At 39.2% G+C, this 19,274-nt stretch overlaps 1 protein-coding gene across 9 annotated transcripts in view; it reads left to right on the top strand.

Annotated features, from left to right (window-relative positions):
* Positions 1–19,274, top strand: part of OSBPL1A (oxysterol binding protein like 1A) — a 78,430-nt gene that overhangs the window by 54,109 nt on the left and 5,047 nt on the right. For 8 of the 9 annotated variants that reach the window (XM_075023153.1, XM_075023156.1, XM_075023150.1 and 5 more), the window contains 10 exons: positions 3,147–3,303; positions 8,263–8,338; positions 9,861–9,995; positions 10,294–10,391; positions 11,118–11,300; positions 11,805–11,912; positions 12,004–12,093; positions 12,342–12,468; positions 15,769–15,885; positions 16,674–16,797. In XM_075023153.1, coding sequence (XP_074879254.1) covers positions 3,147–3,303; positions 8,263–8,338; positions 9,861–9,995; positions 10,294–10,391; positions 11,118–11,300; positions 11,805–11,912; positions 12,004–12,093; positions 12,342–12,468; positions 15,769–15,885; positions 16,674–16,797 — 1,215 coding nt within the window. Of the gene's footprint in view, positions 1–3,146; positions 3,304–8,262; positions 8,339–9,860; positions 9,996–10,293; positions 10,392–11,117; positions 11,301–11,804; positions 11,913–12,003; positions 12,094–12,341; positions 12,469–15,768; positions 15,886–16,673; positions 16,798–17,196; positions 19,269–19,274 lie in introns of those variants that run through there. The other variant, XM_075023158.1, reaches the window with a different exon arrangement.

The following is a 19,274-nucleotide window of genomic DNA, read 5'->3' as shown; positions in this document are numbered from 1 at the left end:
TTTATGGTTGTTTGTTAAATGGCTTTTTTTTTTGAACGTGTACCAAAAATATTCCACAACCTCTGTGTGACCACTGCTGACTGTGGACTTCTTGCCTTGAATTTAGTTAAAAGAATGAATTCAAGTATCAGAGAGGGATGGGAAATGCTTGGTCAGAATTAAAACCCAACCTTGCCAGTGGTTAAACACTGCCTTTCTCAGGTGTATTTATTAATCAGATACATTGGCCAAACTTTTCTGCCTGGAACTGAAGACTTAGCATTTGTTGCAATAGGAGATGAACTTCCCTTGAGTTAAGTTTCTGTCATTGCTTCTGCTGTTTCCCCTTGCTCTCCCACTCTTCTGAAGTGTAGCTGGTGTTTTTACTGTTACCCTGACACTTCAGGTTTCATGAGCTGGAGTGCTTCCTAGTCAGCCTGGTCTTGTCTCAAAGTTCACTTAAAAATTTTGGCTTCCAAACAGGGACTCTTATTTCTTCTCCTCCTTCCTCAGCCCACACCCCCTTAAGTTCAATAGAAAAAAAATCTCATTTTCTCCTAGTCATCTGTTTGACAGCTGCTCTGTAGCAACTTGTGAATATAAATCTTTTTTTGCAGTGACGGGGGAGTATGCAAATCTTAATTCAGAAGAGATTTAGCTGCAAGTACACAGGAGAAAGCTCAGTTTGAGTTGCCTGTTGATCTGTGCTCACAATACAATACTAGGCTTGTTCACTTTGACACCTAAACAAACTCTCAAGGCTTGTTAAGCTCGTTGGGTCAAAGGAGGTAGCTGAGGCTTAGGGATTGAAAATTGAGACCTTTGAGAGCCATTTCTCAGGAAAATGGGAGAGATTTCTCTAGAGAGCAATTTCTTATCGGAGCATCTGGTTTCATTCTTACCGTGTTCTTTATTGTATAGCATGCTCTTGTTGTATTAAGTAAGGCACATGCCCTGGAGAAGGCTGGGTCATCAGTGTCTACAGGTCTGGAGAGGTTTGCAGGTGCTGAGTTCAGTCCAGCATAATTGTCTCTGGCACTGTAAGGCCAGCATTAGGAGAACTAATGGTGTAGCATTTAAAAATCCTTGTTATACTGAGAAGCATATTGGAGAGTGGTCAATGGTTCTAGTGAAGCTTTCCTATTCTTCCCTTTCCATCTCTGGAGTCCTAGGTCTGTTGCAGAAACTAAAATTGAGGGAATTTGTGTGTTGTGACTCGTCTGAAAACAAGACAGTCCCAGATGGTATGGGAGAAGCAAGGAGCCTTGCAGGAGGCAGATTCTTTGCTTTACGTTACTGGGTTTGCTTCATGTGTTTCTTGTCATGATAACCATTGGCACAGTTGAGCAGCTCTTTCAATAGAGAAGTGGAATACTTACCTTGAAGGGATTTATAGCTTGTCATGTGGTCACGGTGCTGAGGCCCAAGTTGTGTTACACTGCTAGAGTGTCTGTTCCTCTGTGATATTTGGATACACAACAGTGTTTTCCTGACTACCTGGGCTTATGATCTCTGGAGAAATCTGTATTTTATGTAACGGACTTGTCCACAAGTAAAAATGGTTCTCCTTATCCTACTTGTTATATATAGTACCCACCAAACTAATGCTTTGATACATTATATCATAATTTGGCACAGAACTAGACTGACAAATTTGGGGAAACTTGTGAGAAGATTCTCTGGAGTGCCAGTCCACTTTTTTAACATACCCTCAGCACCAGCTGGCAGTTCTTTTCATTCCCTAGCAACTGGCTTAATTTCAGTACCGTTTTGTCAAGGATAGGGATGGATGTTTTCAATGAAAGGAAAGATCTCCTTTATGCTTCTAGATCTCACTCTCTCTAGAGAGGATGGAGACGTTGTAGCACAGCCCATCCATTCATCAGGATTTTGTCCTGTTCTTGACCCTACTGTTAACTGGATGTAGTGGAAAGTCCTCTTGTCACTGTCCCCTTCATCAAAGCAACATACAGCTTACATGTTCTAGAGAAGCTACTGGCATAGTTTTTTAAGAGAAAACAAGAAAGCACCTGGCAATGGACAGCTCTGACTGTGATATTCTTTTTGGATGGACTACTACTTCAGCAGGTTTTGATTACTAGTTTTGAATTAGAATCAGTGTGTGAGAGAATGACTAATCTTGCAATTATTTCTCTGGGTATTTGTAGCCAAGAGCAGTAGCATATGCTAAAAGAAGTACATAGCAGGAATGGTGTCTACTACAGTTTAGGTTCGCTTTTTTCAGAAGCAGTGAGGCTTGCATTAAACTGTTTACCATTCAGTGTTGTACCTGGTTTCTGCTAAAAGATTTCCCAAACAGGATAGAAACTGGTGTATCTTTACTTGTCTTGAGCTGTTCCCTTGCTTCCTGGAACTTGCAATTGGATAATCCTTTGACAATTTTGTCAGGTTTGAAAGAAAAACATGAAACAAAAATACAGCCTTTTGCCAGGAGATTTTTACTTTCTGATTTGGGGCAAGACTGTCCCTTCTCCAGAGCTGGTCAAGTACTACCTGACCAAAACACTGGTTGGAAATAAGGTGGTGCCGTTGATGTTGGTTTTAGGTTTAGATGTGATGTGGATTGTACTATTAACCTACCTTCCAGAGTACAAAGTTTATCTTATTGATTGGTGAGCTTATCACTTAGGATTTGCTGAGACTTACGTGGCTAATGTAATCCACTGCGTACGATACCTCCTTCTGTTCTTTGATACTTGTCCAGTAAGTTGGGAGGTGGAAGTTGCTGAACAGCACCAAGTACCTAAGAATTGAGACCAAACTGAAATCTCGTATAGAAGGAGGAGTCAATACTTGAATGTTACGGTAACTGTTATTTAGTTAGGTAAGATACTGGCATCTCTGCGACACTGGCACTTGTCCTAAGCAAGTTGTAGTAGCTTCAGTTTAATAAAAATGTCAGATTTGGGCTCTGCTTGATAGAGGATTTTTAATGTACTGCGTTCTTGCTTATCATGTGATCTCTTTATATCTAGATACAGAGCTGCAGTGGTCTGTGGCAGTACTAGTTACTTACCAAATGGATGCTGTCATCAGGACACAGTAGCCTACTTAGGTTTCAGTTTTGTACAAAGAGGGAAGATCTGTTAGTGACTGAAGTCTAGCACAGGTGGTAGATTCATTAACATGCATCTGCTTTTTTGTAGATTCAGAATCTGAAAAATCATTAAGTGGGTTTGAAACAACAGCAGCCTACTCATTAGAGGACAGCATGGATTCAAAAGATACAATAACTTCAAGCGTGTCTGAAGAAAAGGTTTGTGGCAGTGGGGAGTCGCTGTCTAACGGAATCAAAAAACACAGGTAGGATGTTGCCCATTGTTAAGTTGTTATAATATGCATTAATAGTGAGTAAAGGACCACAGGAATCTCTTAAAAGGTAACTGTGAAAACTTCTAAAACTTTGTTAGGGATGATCAACAAGTAGTTGGTTGTGGTATGATTTTATAAAGGATATTTTTCAAAGGCTACTGTGCTCCTTTGCATCTTGTATTTTGATGATCGAATCTGAGTAAGTAAAAATAAAATATAATGTACTATGTAAAAATGGACACACTTGTTTTTTAATAGAGCTTACTGAAATCTATGTGGATTTTAGTTCCTTCATATATCTTTAATGATGTATGCTTCCTATTGCCTCTTTAATTTCCAGTCATTTGATCCTTCTGTTGGTATCGGGAATGAATGAAAAATATTGCTAGACTGGCATCAGAAACTCAAGTGTGAACAAAGGGAGTCTTATTTGAAAAGTCTCATCCATGTTTTATGTCCTTATTTTGTGTTGTCAAATGATCCATTTTTGTTTGTTTCCTTGCCGATAAAGGAGGACAATAGGTCTGGAGTTAATGAGATGTAATGGACACCACTATTCTCCAGTTTCGGTGAAAGGGCATTATAATGTTTGTGCTACAGATCAAGCCAGACTTCAATGTGTTTCAAAAAGACTACTTGGAAGTGTTTTGGATGTGCAGAATGATGATGGGGACACCAGATTTCTGTAAAAACAGGAAATTAATATTTAATTTTCCAGAGGCAAGCAAGACATGCTTTAATTACTTGGTATCTTAAATAGTTAAATTGCAGTGACTGTTGAGGTACGTGGTAATGTCAGAGACCTGATGTTTTAAGGTTTAACCTCTGCATGTATATCCCTCCCATACTAGGTAAAGACTAAGGCAAATGAGGGCTTGGGTGGAGTCATGGTGTGGTTTGGGAAGGTAACATAAAGCAGCTGACTAAGCGTGTTGCTCTGCACTCTTGTGCTGTTAGCAATGTGTTATTTATGGCCTTGGCTAAGTGCCTTTCCTAATTAGAGCAGGAAGTTCAGGGGTAGGAGGGAAGCACTAGGTGAAGGTGGACATCCGAATTGCATTCATTGCCTTGGAAACAACGAGGAGAAAGGAGGCAATTCATGTTCAACATGAAAATGATGATGTATGTTGACATGCATTGTCTTGAAGAGTTTTAACAGGAATTATCTTCCGTTTACTATAAAGAAGAAATAACTTGAAGTTGCCATAACACTGCACTATGCTGTCAAAACTGTAGGGAGCAGGTGACTGGAGGAGCATTTAAGATCTGCTGGTTTTATAAAGGGGAAGGAAAAGTAATAAACAAGTACCTCTGCGTAAGTTGTTTCTCTCAGTTGTGTGTCTTTTAGTAATAAAGAGAGCATAGGATGTTGGACTAAAATGAGTGCGTAAGTTGGCTGGCTAATAATTTATTGCTAAAGAAAAGTGGAAACGTCTGTTTTGCATAAAGAAAGTATGGTCATATTTTATGTGACTTAAATGGCTATAGAGCACATTCTAGCTTGAGCTGTAATGTCAAGATTTTTTTACCTGTTGCCTTGGTGACACATTGGGATTTGTCCACAAATACATTGATGCAAATTGTTTCTCCCCAGAGCTCAGCCAATTTAAATTTTACCTCCAAGAGAAACTTCTCAGGGGATGGGAGTTGTGTGGTGTTTTCTAGCCTCGTTTCTGAGGCTCTTGGTGGCAGCCATGTTTGGCCTGGTATGGGATCTGTTTGATGTGACTTCAGAACTGTGTTACCTACCTGGAGCTGCCGGCTCCAGTTTGTGCCTGTCTTGGTTTTGGGGCTAGTTAGAGGGCATGTGGTTAAATACACATCACCTGTGATGCCACCTGCGTCCTTTTCAGAGCAGAAACCTTAACTTCTTGATGGTGTGCAGTGAGGGGATCAGAATGTTTTGATAGCACTTAATTCCATCCTTACACCTTTGGGTTTGCTATAACTTTTTTAACTTCTACTTGTGTTAACCACATGGAAACAAGTCACTTAGAGAATAGACCAGATTAATTTCTTTTGCTTAAAATCTTGATACCTTCCTGTAGTTCCTCAGATGAATAGAGGATCTGCAGCTGCATTTGGGTTGCACATGAGAGTGCCTAACACTGTTTAGCAGTCAATATAAATAAGACTATTTCCTGCCTTCATCTAGAAAACCTGACCTATAATCTGCCTCTCTTATTTGAGTGGTGAGGTTTTTGCACAGGGCGGTGGAGGTCAGTTTTTGATGGGGAAGTGTGTGTGTGTGTGTTTTGGTTTTGGAGATGTAGGAATAAATCTGTTGGTTTCAAGGAATTAAACTGTTGGGATGTACATGTAAAGATAGGTGAAGCCAGTGCCACTTAGTCTTACTCTGATTTTTTTTTTTTAGATGTAGTTTCCATCCTACTGATTGTTCTTAGAGTGTTCTGAGAGTGGACTTAATTTTTGAAAACTTTTTGAGAGAGGATTTGAGAGATAGTACATTAAATAATCTGGAAGAATTCAAATCACTTCTTTTTAAGAGGGAAATTTTTAACCTGAGCCAAACTTTAAAAAAAACAAAACAACAATTAAAAAAAACACCCCCCCAATAAAACACAAACCAAAAAAAGCCAAAACAAACAAACAAAACCCCCAGAAACCCTTGCACAAAAATGTTCTGTAATATCTGCCAACATATAACATCCACTTGTTGCTGCTGTTTCCCTCTTATTGCTGAGTTTTTGTAGTCAGCAATAGAGTCAGAAGGCAAACATGTTTGTGATTAGCTTTTTGGAAGCCAGGAGGTTATTTGGTCAGGTTTACATGAAGAGCAAGCTGAACATGCTTTTTTTCACATCATGTCTCCTTCCCCACAACATTGCTGTAGTAGTTGATCTACTATAGATAATGCTTTGGACAAATGTTTTTGTTTAAGTGAATGATCTTAAATATATCTTATCTGTTCTATTGCACAGAAATTCCAGCAGATGTTTTTTGTCACTTAAAGCTAAAATTAACTTCCTGAGTTGTTTCTAAAATTGACATCTGGAAGGAAATTTTTGCATTCACAAACCTTTCCCTTAATCACAGGGAGTATGTCAAGGTTAGTAGGCCCTCAAGTCTTGGCTGCCTGTCATTTTTCCACGTCCTTACTTGTCCCTGGGATCTTTCTTGGTGGCTTAAAACTGCTTTGTTTCTTCAGTATGTGTGTTGCATGGAGAAAAGAACTGACTCCCATATCAAGTTTGGCTGATAGAGGTAAAAAATATGGATGAATGAATGAAACTGAATGCCAACTTTCAAGTAATTAAACAAATTGAACGGAGGGACAGGTTAACTTTAATGAAAAGGTACGTTTTAATAATGTAAGAAAAGCAATCCCTGTGTATACTTCAGCAAACTAGAGGCATGTGTGTCTTACATGCAGAAGGGCTTACTTAAATACAAACACGTGCTCTGCTAACTGCCTTCATTAAAGGATACACAGAAAAAATAAGTAAGCACTACAAATGAAGATAAGACTGAATACTTGGTAGACACTGTCCTCTCCTGGACATTTGTATCAAAGCATCCACAGAAGTATTTTATACTTAATATTATTCAAGATGATCTGTTTCACTAAATATTTTTTTATCAGTGGAAAATCAGAGTAGGGAGTGAGTGATACCATGTTAGTCAGTTAAAATAAATCTCCCTACCAACTCATCCCCTGCATGGAAGCTGAGTAAAACGAGTCAGTCTTAGGCTACTAGCTACTTGCTAACAAAACATAGTTTGGTACCGTGAGTTCAGGCATATGACTAGGTTTTTGATTGGGTGGGGCTTGTTGTATTAAGGAGCATTTTTGGGGGTTGTTCTTTCTGAAAACCAAAGCATCAGCCCTGGTAAAGGTGTTTCAGTAGCAGGTAAGTATGGGAGGTAACACAGTAAGTAGGGCTACTGAAACTACTAACAACTTAGCCCGAATACTTTTTTTTCTTTACCCCCCCCCCCCCCCTTGGCAATGTTTCTGTTTATCAAAAAAGTGGGGTGGAGGAGGCAGCTACAGCCTGTTCACACTCTCTAAAAAAGATATTGCTTTAGCTATTTTGAGGGGGAGATAAGACCTTCTTGGTTAGGAGGGCAACATGATCATTTAGACAGTTAACTAAACTTTGAAACTCAAATAGTTCCTGCAGTTTGAGTGAGCTGTAGGTAATTCTTTATTGAAAATTTTTCTCATTGGTAATAGCTTAATGATCCAAACATGAATTTTAGTGTTGTTGTGGACAAAGGTCTTTGATCTATATTAATGCCTTTCTATAAGTAAATTGGATTAACAGTTGAGCTGGTTAGTAGCAGTAACAAAACTGAACAAAATCTGTGGCTGATTTCTCGTGAAGCTGAGAAGTACAGGCTGTATTACATAACCTAAGTGTTGGTCTTGAAAGTATGTTTTAAGACTTGCCTCAGGATATGTCAGCCCTGTGTAGAACATACTGCTGTGTTTTCTGTTAATGATGCTGCTTTTTCTGTTGTTCCTGAGGGCTGATTTTAATATAGGCAATAAATGTCATGGCCCTTCATTGTCAGTATACAGGTGACTAGAAAAAAAAAAACCCACTGTCTAACCCTCAAATCTGTTCAGACATAGTGAACATACATATGTACCTACTTGGAAAGAACTTACTTTTTCTCACAAAGACACAACTAAATATCTTAACAGGGCCACTGTGAAAACACTGGTCTGATAACTGATGTAGAAATCCTCTTCCACTGCTCTTAGGCAAAATGAAGGGAATGGTTGTGGTTCTGGAGAAGTTCAGGTTTCTGTGCAGGTAAAACAGTTTAAGTGCTTCAAAGCAGCACCGTCGTTCCCCCTTGGTTTTTAATTTAAAAATTGGAAAACTGTTACTTTCAAAAAAGAGTATTTAGTATTCTTAGTCATAGTTAGTAATGGAAAACTTTTCTTAATTCTGCTTTCTTCCCTGTTCCTTTCCACAGAACAAGCTTGCCATCTCCGATGTTTTCCAGAAATGACTTCAGTATCTGGAGTATCTTAAGAAAATGCATTGGAATGGTAGGTAATCAGAAAGCTATGATAATTGAAGCCCAAATGAAAATTTTTTGGGGAGAGGGATTTTTTTTTTTTTTTTTAAATTTGCTGCTTGAGCTTTATTTGCTTTCACAACTCGAGAAGGTAGGGCTTGGTCAGAGCAATATTCCTTCAGTAAAAGCATTTTTTCTTGATTTTTTTAACCCTTAAAGTACTTTGTGGTAGCAAAATTTTTTTACTTTGTGAAAAAAACAAAACCAAAAAACCAACTACTTTAATTTTGCTCATCTCCCTTCCCCTTAGTATCTCCATCTTTCCCCCTTCCCCATTGTGTTACTGGCCAGATGGTGACCAGATCAGAAGTTAGCTGGTTGGCACCTAATCTGCTTCCAGCTAAGGGTGAATAGAGAAGAGTTCTCTCCATTAGATCCTGCAATAGGCTGAAAGTACTTACTGCTGATAAACTTCTGTCAGCCTGCAACAGTAGCCTACAAAAGGGAATGTGTGTGTGTTTAGGTGCTGTTGTTTTCTCCTCCTCCCCTTGCTGTAGTTAGAAACAGCACCAAGCAATGAGACGTGGAAATGCTGGGGAATGCCTGTATCAGCACTTCCAAGTCTCCCAAGTTGGTGTGAAGCACCTGAGGCTTCTCACAGTGGCTTTAGCGGAAAAGTGTTATAACCTTAAAATACAAAGAACAGACTGAAAGCCTGTCTTGCATAAGGTGCGTGCAGGAAAAAAATGCATAAACGTCTTAATTCTGCTTTGTAGAAATTGCTGCAGGAAAGTTGCAGTTGGGGGAGGCGTGGAACTTGGAGTGGATTGTACTGAAGTGTCTGCCAAAGCTGTTAGTGCCAGATGCTGCTATTATGGTTAAGAACAGTGCTGTTTACTGCGCGCATTGCTAGTGGTCATACTATATGCTTTAAATTTGCTACCGGAGGCAGTTTAAAACATTGCTATGCTATGCATTCAGAGGGCAGGGCATGCTTTTTAAAAATGGGAAAGAGAATAAACAGCATCAAAACTGTAGGACTTCTTTTAAATTTTTATTCCTGTTACAAAAATTCCTTTCTTCAGAGTACAGAATCCCTGTTTTTATTCCTGTGCCACCATGTTTCCCTGTCTTTTCTCATCATCCTCCCCTCACCTGCCCACCTGCCTCCAAAAAAGATAATATGTTTAAGTAATTAGATGGCTTAAATCAATTTTAAGAGTAATAAATAACATTCAAAGGGTCCTTAATACTTCATTCCATTGTTTCATCTCACCTTCTTAATGCATTTGTTGATAGGAAGTTTGTTTGTTTGGTGTTTGGTTTTCTTTTTGTTTTACAAGTAGCCTTAGCTTCAACATAGATAGGCTTATCAAGCTCATAAGGGATGTACAGGGTTTTTTTCCTTTTAGCATTAGCGGAGCCAGGTCAAGCACATTGCATTAGCACTAAGAGCATCATTTATTTTTGTAATAAGCCAATTACACTTGGGTTACTGCAGGTCAGTGTATCTAATCATTTGGTTTTTAACACAAATTTCATTTGTGCATCAGGAGTTGTCAAAGATCACAATGCCGGTTATATTCAATGAGCCACTGAGCTTTCTGCAGCGACTTACAGAGTATATGGAGCATACATACCTCATCCACAAAGCCAGCTCACTTTCCAGCACAACTGAGCGAATGCAGGTACTTCGGGTGTGGTAATTTGTGCTAGTTCTTGATGAATGCGTTGGGATTTTTTTCTTCATAGATAGTCTCATTGTAGGAGGAACTGCTGTAATTTGCTGCATGTTGGATTCTCTTATTCATTAACCAATTTTGCTTATCTATGAAAATGTTTTGCTTTTCCTGAGGTTTGCTTTTTTAGCCTTTTGGTGAAAACTGTTTATTCCCCTGCCTTGCAAACAGAACTTTGCTAAGCATTTTCAGAAGAATCATTATGTAATACCATGACTGCTGTTGATACTTGCTCTTTTTTGAATAGTGTGTTGCTGCATTTGCTGTGTCTGCTGTAGCCTCCCAGTGGGAACGTACAGGGAAGCCGTTCAACCCGTTGCTTGGAGAGACATATGAGTTGATCAGGTAATGAACAGAAGATGCGCTGAAGAGTGGAGAGTGGTATTCTGTGTAACTGATGTTTCGTTAGACTTGCCAGGTGGCTTGCAGACTGCTCTTCAGCTTGTAAGATTGCACCCATTCTCCTAGCAGCTGCTGGAGGTGCTTGCAGTGCATGTTGGTGTTTCCCTTCCAGTGAAGGGAAACTAGTTAACTTTTCAACTTGGAGAAGGCAAATTAAATTTGCCAGGCTTAAAAGCAAGTTTTATTTACAAAAATGACTTTTTTTTTCTGAAGCCTTCTGAATAAAAAGATGCATGGTACATAAAGGAGATGTTAGAATTGTAATATTCATTATATGAGTGTCCAGAATACAAATAGGCAATGTTAGTCTGTTAGTGTGCAGGTGCACTTAGGGCAAATTTTCCTCTTGGGTGAGGTTTTGGCCTATGTTTATGCAAAAGTTTAAGAAAGATGTCACTATCAAAAGTAAATATATTGGATGGTCAGATTTGGTAGTTCTTGTTACCTTTTTTTTACCTTTTTACATTATGTCCTCAGTTATTTAGAATGAGGATGTTCTACGATTAGTTGATGTGTCTTTTTGTATTATCCTAGGGTTTTAACTAACTCTTACACTGAGTACAGCAACTATGCATGGGTCCAATCATCTCTTTCACCCTGGGGAAAAGAACTGCAACTTCACTACACTTGATATGTAGATACATGCTTTTGGTTATCTTTATTTTGCAGAGATGATCTTGGATTTAGACTTCTCTCAGAGCAAGTTAGCCATCATCCACCAATCAGTGCTTTCTATGCTGAAGGTTTAAATAATGATTTTGTGTTTCATGGATCAATTTATCCTAAGCTCAAATTCTGGGGCAAGAGTGTGGAAGCAGAACCAAAAGGCACAATGACTTTGGAGCTTCTTGAGTAAGTTGATAAGTAGTAATTGCATAGGCACAGTGGCCACATCCATGATGATTAGTGTGCATTAGAGTCTCATGGCTTAGGAATGGACATGTCTAATACCCACATCCTAATGTTTGATGGCAGATTGCTTTGTGGGGAGGAAGGGATCAGATGATGAAAGGAACTGCCATCATTTCTCCTAATATACTGCATACTAATAGTAGCAGTAGTTGGGGCTTGTGTCTCTATGTTCTGCAGATGCCTGGACGTCAGTCCTACTAAGACTAGCACGCTTGAGTCCTGTTGGCTTTCCTCATGTCATTCAGTGCTAACAGTGACTGCACTGAAGTTGCTGTTTTAAGGAATTGATAAAATCAGTAGCAATAGATTAATAAATTTCTTGGGTTTCCTGACTTATTGCCATGTCCATTTCAAGACTTGGTGTGATTTATAGATGATGGCTTGTTGCGGGAGTGACATCTGGTACAAAGATATAGTATTTTAATTTTTATTCCCCTCCCTTAGACACAGCGAAGCCTACACGTGGACAAATCCTACGTGCTGTGTGCATAACATTATTGTGGGCAAACTTTGGATTGAGCAGTATGGAAACGTGGAAATAACTAACCATAAGTAAGTTAAGAGTGCGAGTGCTTTCACTTTCTGCAAGTTTGAAGAAGAAAAGCATTTGGAAGTAATTAGTGCCCTCTTTTTCTGCCTTTAGAACTGGTGAAAAGTGTGTACTGAGCTTCAAGCCCTGTGGCCTCTTTGGGAAGGAGTTGCACAAAGTTGAAGGCTACATTCAGGATAAAAGGTAACAGCTTCATTCCTAATAGGAGACAAATGGCTGCCCACTGTTTCTGATGGGAGCTGTAGAACTGAATGCCTTTAACATAGTCTGTCAAGAGTGTGAACCTGCAACAGCAAGGTTATGAATTGTGCAGTGCCAATAATGGAGTTTTAAGAGTTGCTCTCAAAAGTTCTTCTTTCAAATATTTTTGTCTGAAATGATGAAACAAATTTCTTAAAGGTCCTTTGTAAACTTAGTCTTTTTTTTGACAGCAAAAAGAAACTCTGTGCGCTGTATGGGAAGTGGACTGAATGTTTGTACAGTGTTGACCCAGCTACATTTGAAGCTTACAAAAAAAATGACAAGAAAAGTGCAGAAGAAAAGAAAAGCAGTAAACAGGTATTAATCATGTAAAGAGGTGGTATCTCATAAAGCATGATAAGACAGCTAAATATTTTAGTAGCCTTTAAAAGTGTTAAGATTTCTTTTCACTAAGCCTCCCTTTCCTAGTAGGATACAGAACAGATTGGAGGAGTACAAGCATTAAGGGATAAAATGCTTTCTCTCTCAAGTATTTGCATTCAAACTTCCCAAAACTTGGAGTGATCTAAATACTGGCTGGTTCATTAACTGCCTTTTCCTCCCAAGTCACATGGAGGAAATAGCATATCCATTAGTTGGACCATAAATGTTATCATATATGATCAGAACTATATTCTAATAGAAAGATTTGGACTCCTAGAGGCAGGGGAGACTGTTTCTTATCTTGATAGAAGATCATATTTTCCAGTTTTTACAAGGAATTTTTGTACTGCTTTCTATTAAGTTTTCACAACCATAGAAATGCTTGTGCTTTTTATCTCCACAACTGCATTTTTACTTTTCTTCTGGAAAAAAACCTCATTTTTAATTCTTCCAGATTTCTGGTCAGCAATATGCTTTTATTTTTAAGGTGAATGGTGATGGTCACAACGTACAACTTGATGAAGAACAACTACTCAGATAGTAGCTTAAAACAGGGATTGTTCCCCTTTGGTGACTGAAGCCAGATTTTCTGTTGGTTTAAGTGTTGGTAGTTTTTATACTTAAGAAAAAGATACAGAGAACTCTGAAAGCAGTTGTTCCTGTGCAGGTTCACATTGTTGCTGTATCTGAGATTGTTCCAGTGCTTGTCATCAAGAGAGTGCTAAAGCGCTGGGGATTACTGCTTCTCTTTGAGTCTGACCCTGTGAGCTCTAGGGAGAAGGAGCAAAGAAAAACGTACCCTGTGTCTTAGTTCAGCTACCACTTTGCATTTTCCAACGGTGCTTAAGATGAGATGATCCTTGCTTTTCTCTTCAAAATAAAGCATCCTATTGCACAAAGCTCAAGCTGTAATGTTGCTCTGACTCTAGAAAAGCATGCTTTTTCTACTCATTTAACAGAACTCATTCTGTGTAGAAAACTGAAAGCTTTGTAATGCACACTATGAATCAGGTAGTCTTTGTTGAGTATGTGTTCCCACTGCCCCCTTGTGTTTGAGGAATTGATATTGTTTATGGGTTTTGAGCATCTAGGTGAGCCAAGTCTCATCTATAATGTCTGGGTGTGTTTTGTCCCTTCATGGTAGTAAAGGATTCATTCAGGTGTGAAAGTACATGGTCTTTCAAACTTCTCCTAATTAGAATTTTCAGATTTATTTAGTTGTTTTCCAGCTGTTTGTTCATTCTGCGTTGCTACTAATGAAGAATCACTTCTGTTTCCCTTTACGGGACCTGCTTGGATGCAAATCCTTTTGCAAATTGCCCCAGATTTTCACCTGAATCCCTTTGATTTTTATAGGGATAAAACTTAAGGAAAAACAGTTCTGCAGGGAGCTAGACAAGCCTTCATGTATGCAAAGGTGATATTTTACCAACATCAGAAGAGTTGTAGTAGTCCTGGGGTTAGACCAGGATGATCCTGCTCTGAATAAACTAGAGCCTTTTTTAATCAAGGTGAAGCATTTAATGCAGAATTTTCAGTGCAAATACATGGAAGAACATAATGTAAGGCAACAGCAACTGCCCTCATATGTGCCTCGTTTTCAGACACCAGAGGTGTTGCTTTGGTAAAGTCTGTTACTACCCTCCTAGCAATATACTGAGAGGCTGAGTAGTGCTGAGCATATAATATGGATCATTGTGGCAAGAGAACATGAAGATCCACTTTTTATCTAGTTCTTTGTAATTCTTATACCATTTTTAAGGTAATGTATCCAACAAGGCACAAATTGCAGTGTGTATTGTAGCCTTTCTATAAAAGTTGGTTTGGAGCTTGACAGTCTGGTATTGAAGTGTCTTTGTTTTGATATGAGGATATCCTTCTGATCTGCTCTGCTTCAGATTCCCAATTTCTGCAAGATTTATCAGTGTACTTTTAAAGGACAGAATGACAGGTTGCCAACACAGTTCAGATGTAGTCAGCTAAAAGCCCTGGTTATCTTCCATTATAATAGCTGAAGGACTGAACCTGGTCTGCATGTTGTTCTGGTCAGTTCGCAACCTGTTCATTATTAAAAGCACTGTACCCAAGTGCTCCACAGTGAAACAGAATCCTGTTCTTTCTAATTTTCTTGGAGGCATTACACATGAATCATCTCAGAGGACAAATGAGTGCAGTTTGGGTACTGGCTTTTTTTGCACTGAAACATCAGTCTCTATTATCTGACGCAGTCATCAGAGAGCAAATCTTATTAGCAGGAGGATTAAAGCTGTTGGCATGTAGCCAAAGTATTTAAAGCATTAGTTGCCTTTAAGTTCAGCTTTATTCTCCAGTGGTCTCTGAAATGTGTTGCTGTTTTTAGCTGTGATAGTGACACCAAGTTTTCTTGGGAGAGCCATATTCATCATCTAGCTGGCTTTAGTTCAGTATTGTAACATATGCTTATGTGGCGGAATTTATGTCAGCAGCATTGGACCCCAGCTGCTTTAAAGCTATGCATAAAAAGGGTGGTGGTTTAGAACTAGTTCAGGTCACATATACACTGTGACCACCAGTTATTCTTTACTGCCCTGGTAACCCTGGATGGAGTTTTTCCCTTTCTAGGAAAACCATTTCACAGTGCTGTGGCTGCAGCTGCCTCAGGCCATACATGTCAGCCTTCATGGGATACCCTTCCCAGAAGAAGTGGCCAATCTAGGATATTCATTTAACATTTGCAGTTTTCCATTTCAGTGTGTAGTGGTCAATGGAAAGGAAGGTTCCTCTGAGCAAAGAGCAGTAGCGAAGGGCTTTCTGTTGTGCACAGACTGAAGACAGCCATTTGCATTATGTGCTGGCATTTCTTTGATGTGGAAGGATAAGGAATGTGACTTCTATTCTTCAACTTTAATGAAGCAGTAATGGAGTTAAATATCAGGCTTGTGTTTGAGGAAACAGGACATCTCTGTGGTGGAAGTACTGACATTTCTTAACACTTGAACATCCAGATTATACCTATGAAGATGTTGATGTAAGAAACGGTTAGTAGTCTTCCATTGGAAGGGAATTGGGAGTGTGTATGCTATGTCGATGCTGTTACCTTTCTTGACAAGCATCTAGAAAATTTCTTTGTTGGTGAAATTATTTACTTTTGGTCAGGGAAATAATTTTATGTAAGTTCCAGTGTTGGAATGAATGGGTGTAAATGGTTTATGACTCCACAGAACTCCTTCTCTTTGCTTTGTGTGCTGCCTTTAGATGGGCAATACTGAGGAACCAGATGAGATGCCTTTGCCAGATTCTGAGAGTGTGTATGTTATTCCTGGAAGTATTTTGCTATGGAAGATAACTCCAAGACCTCCAAATTCAGCACAGGTCAGTTATGCTTCTGCTTATTGAAAGTGTGTGCTATCCTGTTGTTCTGTATGTTCAGCACAAAGCAAATCCATTTGTTGTCTTTTTCATTAACAAGTCTAGATTTGCCTGTTCATTGCAACAAACTTTTCCACTACAATTGTAACTCTGTGTGAGGTTGGAGGGATAACTGCCACAGGCATGACTCTAGAGTTAGTGGAATTTCTGTGGAAAATGGGATGCTTCATGTAGCTAGCGGTATGGGGGCTTTCCCCACCTCTTCTCTCCACCCTGCTTCCACCACTGAGGCACCTACCTTGTGAGAAATCTCTTCTGAAGGGGTTTATTAGAGGGCAGACACTTATAGAAGACACTTGCAAAGCCTGTGTAGGATGTGTTGGTATGTGAAGGGCTGTGGAGGTGGAGAGCCAGTGGGTGGAATACAAGAGTATGTGTGCAACTGGAAAGACAAAGAATTGGACCAAGAAAAGGTGCCCTCAGTGGGTTAATCAAGGGGGAAATCTCTCTACAGAGATAGGGAAAATACCAGTAGGACTGGAAAGAGAAGATGAGAGAAGTAGTGCACTGAGTAATTGGATGCTGGCCTGCTTAAACAGAAACACCAAGGATCACCTGCACTCTAGCTGACAGTATGGTTTTGCTGGTATCTTGAGTATTCCTATCTTGAGTGATTAAATAATAAAAAAGCACTTGAATGTTTGTTTTTAGACAGCAGCTTTCTTGTGTATGAAGACTAGCAGCTAGAGACATCATAAAGTCACCTTTTTATCTTTGTCTCTGAATTTCAGATGTATAATTTTACTAGCTTTGCTATGGCTTTGAATGAGTTGGACAAAGAAATGGAGAGTGTAATTCCCAAAACTGACTGCCGGCTACGACCAGATATCAGAGCCATGGAAAATGGAGAAATAGGTAACTTCAGCTCTTGGCAAAGATGGTTTTATTTTTTTGTTAAAACTGAAGGACTGTAAAAAAAAAAAAAAAAAAAAAAAAAGGAAATTCCACATTCAAGTTGTTAGATGAACTGTTAGAGTAAATAGCTACCCATAAAGATACATTCCTCCATGCTTCAAGACAGTAACTCTTTAATGCAGCCTTCTGCATGTTGTGGTATGCTTCTAGTGAAAGGTATGTCACCCACCTGTACTGGTTCTGGTTGGGATGGAGTTAATTTTCTTCATAGCAGCCCATATATGATGCTGTGTTTTAGATTGGTGCCCAAAGCAGTGTTGATAACATATCAATGTTTTAGCTGTTGCTGAACAACATTTGCACAGTGGTAAGGCCTTCTTTGTTTTTGTGGTGGGCAAGAGGCTGGGAGAGGACACAGCCAGGACAGCTGACCCAAACTGACAAAAGAGATATTCCATACCATATAACGTCATGCTCAGCAATAAATTGTGTATGTCAGGGGTAAGTAGCTGTTGCTTGGAGACTGGCTGGATACAGATCTGCTGGTGGAAGGTAGTAAGTGATTGCCTTTGCATCACTTTTTCCTCCTTTTTTTCTTTCCCTTCATGTATTAAACTGTCTTTACCTTGACCCATGAGGTTTTTTTGCTTTTGCTCTTTGATTCTCTCTCCTAATCCACTGGCGTGGATGGGAGTGAACAAGTGGCTTGTGGGTGCTTAGTTCCGGGCCAGAAACCCACCACACGACCAACTTATGTTCTTCCATATAAGCAAGAATCTTAAACTTCATTATGCTATGCTTTTTCTTTAGTTTTAGGCCCTCTGCTGTGCTCCATAGTCAAGCCCTATAATTGGAAACTTGTCTAAGGAGACAGTCTCTGAGCAAGGAAGTATTTGTGAACTTTCCAGTTTTCTGTTTCCATCAGCCAGATGCAAAATGAATATTTTGATGTGCCAATTCTGAGAAATGCAGTCAAAACTATTTAAGTGAAACTGCAATGCCAAAAAGTATACTTGCTGCAAAATTGTTTTTCACTGGGAATTGAACACTTCTGTTGTCCTAAAATAGTGAACTAGAAATACATTATGAGACTTTCGGTGAGTAGAAATAGTGTGCTTTTTAGAAACCTCATAGAGATTGTTACTGTAGATGCCATAGAGTGAAAAGTGTCTTTTAGTCTTCTGACATGTGACTTGGTGTTAAATACTTCAATATGGTGTGGAACAGCCTTTCCTGGCCCTGTTTTGCTCCTTTTTCTTTGGAATTTTGTGTATTAAAGCAAGATGGCCAGGTTTGTAGACTAAAAGCATGGGAGCTCTTGCTTTCTCTGGATTGCTAAGTGATTGGGGTAAATCATGACACCACTGATTCAGCTTCACCTATGTAACAATGCAATTACTGTGACTATTTCTGATAAACAGTCTGAGATCTAGGTATTAAAAACAGTGACATGGGCATAATGCAATGCAGTTGTGTGGTTTTGGTTTGTTTTGTTTTTTTTCTCGGATGCCACTTCTTGGAGGCTTTTAGAAGATCAGTGAATTCCACAACTAGTCTCTCCTGCCTGTACAATTCTTTTGTGGCCATCAGGATGGGCGTACATGATTCATAGCGTTCCCAGTAATTTGTCTGTCTAAACTTGAAGTGCAAATAACTATGGTGTTGGCAACAGACCATATTCCTTAACTATACTAACAGCATAAAGCTTGTCTAGCAGATAGACTGGTAATATGCAGTGTGTTAGTAGCTGGTAGGGTAACTGGGAATGGCTGACAGTCTTCCAAAAATTATTCTCTCAACTACTTCCTTCTAAGATGTTTATAAAATGGGTTTTGAGGATTCAAGTATGAAAGAGATCACCTTCCACCTAATCTGCTTCTTGCTCTGACTTACTCTTCAGATGTTCTGACCATCCTTTCTGCCAAACAGAAGCAACTGTTCTGCTTGTTTAGGACCATGACCCATGCTACCTTAGTGCATTAACAAAAAATGAAGGGATGCTGCAGAGAGACAATGCTTTGTGGTTTGGAAATGAGTATTCCAATCTCCTATTGATCAGGAACTAAGCACTAGTAACAACTTAGCCCAAACCTTAACAAGAAGTAGGTGGCCAGACTTCTGAAATAAATCCAGCATATCTTAATCAGTTTCCCTACTGAAATAAATTTGAGGTATGCCATCTCCCTTAGCTCACATTTGCTGTCATGTAAACATGTTTTCAGGGTCCTCAGGCCATGGATAAACATGTATTTAGTAGTCTTAAAGACTGGAGTTCCGTTGGCTGATCTTGTGCCACCGGTGGCCTGGCTTTGCTGTTATACTAAACCAGAAGCTCTTCTGTGTTATGTAGAATGCTTTTTAAATGGACAACTTTTACTATTTCCCTTATTTGCTGGGTCAGCTAGACTAATGTCCCTGTCTTAGATTACACTTTAACATCATCTGTATTTTTATTTGTGTATTTTTATTCCTTCAAG

The sequence above is a fragment of the Buteo buteo genome, chromosome 3 (assembly GCF_964188355.1).
Source record: "Buteo buteo chromosome 3, bButBut1.hap1.1, whole genome shotgun sequence".
Classification (NCBI taxonomy): domain Eukaryota; kingdom Metazoa; phylum Chordata; class Aves; order Accipitriformes; family Accipitridae; genus Buteo; species Buteo buteo.
Note: the sequence above shows the minus strand (reverse complement) of the source record. Positions and strands in the feature narration are given on the sequence as shown.